General features: G+C 44.7%; 1 protein-coding gene across 1 annotated transcript; it reads left to right on the forward strand.

Annotated features, from left to right (window-relative positions):
* Nucleotides 1-2,826: 2,826 nt before the first annotated feature.
* Nucleotides 2,827-4,431, forward strand: LOC147898291 (uncharacterized). The gene has a single exon (XM_087379349.1). It carries the CDS (start codon nt 3,041-3,043, stop codon nt 4,400-4,402), a length of 1,362 nt encoding a protein of 453 aa, XP_087235475.1. The 5' UTR covers nt 2,827-3,040; the 3' UTR covers nt 4,403-4,431.
* The last annotated feature ends 266 nt before the right edge of the window (nt 4,432-4,697 follow it).

Here is a 4,697-nt window from a genome sequence, read left to right on the forward strand (position 1 = left end):
TAATCATCATCGTTGTCATTTGAGTATCATCGTTGTCTTATAATCAACGCTCTTATCTTTTCTAACTTGTTTTGTTCTTAGGGAGGCGCGTCATTTGACCCATCCGGGGATCCAGACTTAGAGACTTGATCCGCAGAAGGGGAGGGCGAGCGATAAGGACTACGCAGAGAGGCCAAGGGCAAGGAGGACAAGGAGGACGAGGAGGATGAGGAGGAGCAATAGTACAATAGGACATTTGGTCATTTTGTATTTCGGCCCTTTTGCCATTGCATAGGATTTCGACAGATTTGCCATTTTGGAGTTTGCCACTTTGGCCATTTTGTAGCGCATTACTTTGGTAGATTTTCCATTCTTAACTTTGGCACTACTTTTGCCATTTTGTAGACCTTTTTAGAACATCGTACCATGAACTTGTACACCTCTTTTGTAACATTTACTCATGATTCTAATGAAAAAAAACATTGTGGAGCAGGATGGGACTGAAAAAATCCCCATCCTGCCCCCCCCTTTTTTTTTTGCTTTTATTAAAACATCAAGATATATCGATGCCCATATTGAAAGTGACAGCTATCACTTGCCAACACCCATACTGATGCTCATATCAACGCTTTATTTACAATGTACACAACGATGCACATTCTCACACTTTTCACTTGTTTAAAAAAAAAGTGTTGATATCAGTGTCAGAAAGAGGCCTGTGTCTTGTAGTGAGAAAGGGTTGACTTTGTAGTGAGTCACACTCTGATAACAATGGACTTTACCTTATCCGAGGGTTAGGGGCCCAGTGCTAGCTATAGCGTCGGCCAGACTAGGGCTCCCCATATAAGGCCAAGTTTTTTTATTTTATTTTATTGTGAGAGCACTGACCCCCCTCCATTAATATAATGAAAAAAGTTTTTTGGAAAAAAAAAGGGTGGGTAGTAGCCCCGTAGTAGCTCATATTTACTTTTCATTTTACAATAGGTGTTCTATTTTTTCTAAAAAGGGGTGTTTCCTTTTTATGACATAGCTCTAAAGTACTTTAGCATTTACAATTGGATGTGCGTTCAATGTCAATGGTGACAACACTTAAATAGTATACTCTATGAAGTTCAATGTTGGTTTAACAAATTCCAATCACATGATGCAATGTTTCAAGTAATAATTAGAAAGTGATAACATTTGATCATTTAAGAAATGCTCTCTCTCTCTCTCTCTCTCACACACACACACACACACATGTGTGCATGCACATGCACACATGCGTGCAAACGTACACACACACACATGCATGTGCACATGTGTGCTCGCATGTGTGTGCATGCGTGCATGCATGTGGGTGCATGTGCACGTGCATGTGTGTGTACATGTGTGCATGCGTGCGTGCGTGCATGTGTGTGTGTGTGTGTGTGTGTGTGTGTGTGTGTGGGTGGGTGGGTAGGTATGAGAGAGAGAGAGAGAGAGAGAGAGAGAGAGAGAGAGAGAGAGAGAGAGAGTATTTCTTACATGATAATTATCACTTTCTAATTATTACTTGAAACATTGCATCATGATTGGAATTTGTTAAACAAACATTGAACTTCATAGAGTATACTATTTAAATGTTGACATCATTGTCATGGAACACACCAAGTCCAATTGTAAATGCTAAAGTACTTTAGAACTGTGTCATAAAAAGAAGACACCCTTTTCTACAAAAAATAGAACACCTCTTGTAAACTCAAAAGTAAATATGAGCTAAGGTATGGGCTACTATCCACTCTATTTTTAAATCATGATAGAGCGGGGATAGAGGGACATGGCACTCTTCGAGTAAATAGAGAGAATCTACTTTTCTTCGAAAAACTTGCCATTAGGAGCCACTTATAATAGGACGTAATTATGTTACCCTAACTATCCCACTTTTCTCTCTCTCTCTCTCTCTCTCTCTCTGTCTCTCTCTCTCTCTCTGTCTCTCTCTCTCTCTCTCACACACACACACACACACACAGAGGAATGCCACTTTGCACAAGTAGATTTAAAGGAACTTTTCATGTTTGGAGTAGAGAATCGAACACTTTGTACCACGCTCACTTTTTTGAGGATATGCCAAGACAAGAATAAAGAAATAAAGATGCTAAACTTTTGGCTACTTTTTGTAACAACCTTTTTGCATTTATTTATTAATAACATTGAATCCACCAAGATGAATGGCCAAACTTGGCCAAGGTGGTCCCCATCTAGATAACAAGGGGACAACTAAAAGAGGGGAATGATGAGTATAATTAATAAAGGTGGCTGAGTGGAAAATGTGGTCATAATCAAAGGAGTGGAAAGTTTGGAATGTCTTCAATAGAGTGGCTAAGAGGAGACGTTGCTCCTCTCCTTATTATTAGATTGATGTGAAAGAAAGAGGTGGCATTGTGTTACAAAATAACTAGTGTGCAAGGTTAAGCAAAGGTTGGGATTAGTAGTTAAAAAAATGCTTTATGAGAGGGCCTTAGTTGTTTTCTTGGGGGACCTTCACCTAAATATAGGCAAGTTACCACATGAGTTCAAACTTCAAATGAAGTGGCTTTCCAAGGTAAATTTATAGAAGTACATTATGAAAAGGGTTTTTCAAATGAATTTTCGAAGAGATCATAGTTTTGTATATAAAAAAAAGAAGTCAATTTATTTATGAAGAATTTCACTTAATGGGTTTTCTAAATACTTTTGGAATGCAAGTTATTAGTAGACGTTTTTTGAAATCCCCCTTTGAATGAACATTATACATAGGGTTTCCTAGTAGGGCAACTCCCGAGGAGGTTTTGGTGATACACGTGAGACAAAGGAAAGAACGAGGGGAACTTGGAAGGTCTATGAATTGCTAGCTTTGGATTCTGTGAGGTTGCGAAGTGGGGTGTGGGAAGTTGCATTGATTGGTTCACCAAAAGCTGTTCAAGGATTGGGCTATGGAGAAATGCAGTATATAGTCGATGAAAAGGCCATGAGTGAAATGGCAAAGTTGAGGCGTCAACAGATTTGAGTCTGCACAATTGAGGCTTCACGTATAATGGTGAAGAGGTTGTAAGAGAGAGCAATGGCGAAGAGCAGCTGCGAGGAGGACGAGGAGGATGAAGATGAAGAAACTGAGGACGCCATAGCCTTCCTCCCCCTCCATCTCCTCGCCAAAATCCTTGCCCTCCTCCCTATCCCCTCTCTCGCTCAGCTCCGCCTTGTCTGCCGCTCTTGGAATTCTCTCCTCTCTTGCCCTTCCTTTAGCTCCAGATCAGATTTGCAGCCCGAATGCTGGTTCGTCATGGCTGCCTCTCCTTCTTCCTCTCATTCCTCCTGTTCATCCCCCGGCTCCCCGGGGCCCCAATTCATCGCTTTCAGCCCCTCCTTTGGCCCCTGGACCGGCTTCCGCCTCCCCCTCGACTCTTCCTCCACCCCCCTCATCTCCTCCGTCCTCATGAGCGACCTCTGCCCCTTGATCCGCATCGCCTCCTCGCAGAGCATTGTCCCATCCGTTGTCAACATGCTCGTCTCCAGCGCCGGTGGGCTCATGTGCGCTGTCATCAAGAACGGCGCCCTCGCCCTCCCGCCCCGGTTCGGCTTCGACGTGTCTAATTGTGCTGCTAGACATGCCGACGATGCGGATCGTCTCATGGCCGAAGTCGACTACGATGTCGTTGTGTTCAATTTTCTCACGGATACTGTTAGGCGGCTTCCTAGGCCCTTCAGGCTTTCCCAGAGACTTGTATCGTCCTGTAGCATCTCCATGTCTGTTGACTCTGCGACCAACTCGTATCGCGTGATCCTCTCCGACCCAAAATATAGAGACCTGGAAATCTACGATTCGAAACGCCATCGCTGGAGCAAGGGGCTGGGCATCCGTTCGGCCGGCGCTACCTACAACATCGGCATGCACGATTTGGTGGGCGGCGATTTGATCAGGTATCACAAGGACGAACTGGCGGCTTACAATGCGGGATCGAACGAATGGTCAAGAGTGGAAGCACCTCTACCACGCTGCGCACCACTGGAATTACTGAGAGGGACGGTGATCAAATGCAGGGGAAGGCTACTGCTGGTGGCATGTCTAATGGAGCAAGCTGTGGCGATGAAAGGTTTTGGGGTATGGGAGTTACGATGCGCAGGCAGAGGGGTGTTCAGCTGGGCAGAAGTGGCGCGGACGCCGGCGGAGATGTTGAAGGCATTTCGGAGGACGAAGTTGGAGAGTCCGTCGTTAATTTACGACTGCAGGTTTATGGGGCACGACGATGTGGTGTGCATGACGGGTGCGCACTACACCATAGGCAGTCGAAGGGAAGCTCAGTATTGGCCTCCTCTCGTATACGATCTGCCTCGTGATGTGTGGCATCATCTTCCATCTTGCAAGCACGCCAAGGATTTTCTGTGCGTCTTTTCGTTGCAGCCCACTTTCGATGCAACGGTCTAGTATAGTTGAGTATGCCAAAAAGAGAAACGGAGCCGGCTCAGTTTCATTGTAGCTAAGGTATAATATAACGAGATTTGCCTCTAACCATTACTAGAGCTTTTAAGTAGCTCACGGGGTTACCTCTTAGAAAGAAAAAAAAAAAAAGAGCTTTTAAAGCTGTTATCGAAGTCTCACCACCTCAGCAGTAGTTTCGGCGTCCGCTCCACCTCAGTTGGCTGCCCACGTTCGAATCCCTTTGAATGCTCCTCTGCTGCATGCCTACATGTCAGTGTAGGCCCCGCATATCTGGCCATGG

Source organism: Dipteris shenzhenensis, chromosome 9, assembly GCF_047967505.1.
Source record: "Dipteris shenzhenensis isolate YYH24624 ecotype China chromosome 9, Dip_SZ_1.0, whole genome shotgun sequence".
Taxonomy (NCBI): domain Eukaryota; kingdom Viridiplantae; phylum Streptophyta; class Polypodiopsida; order Gleicheniales; family Dipteridaceae; genus Dipteris; species Dipteris shenzhenensis.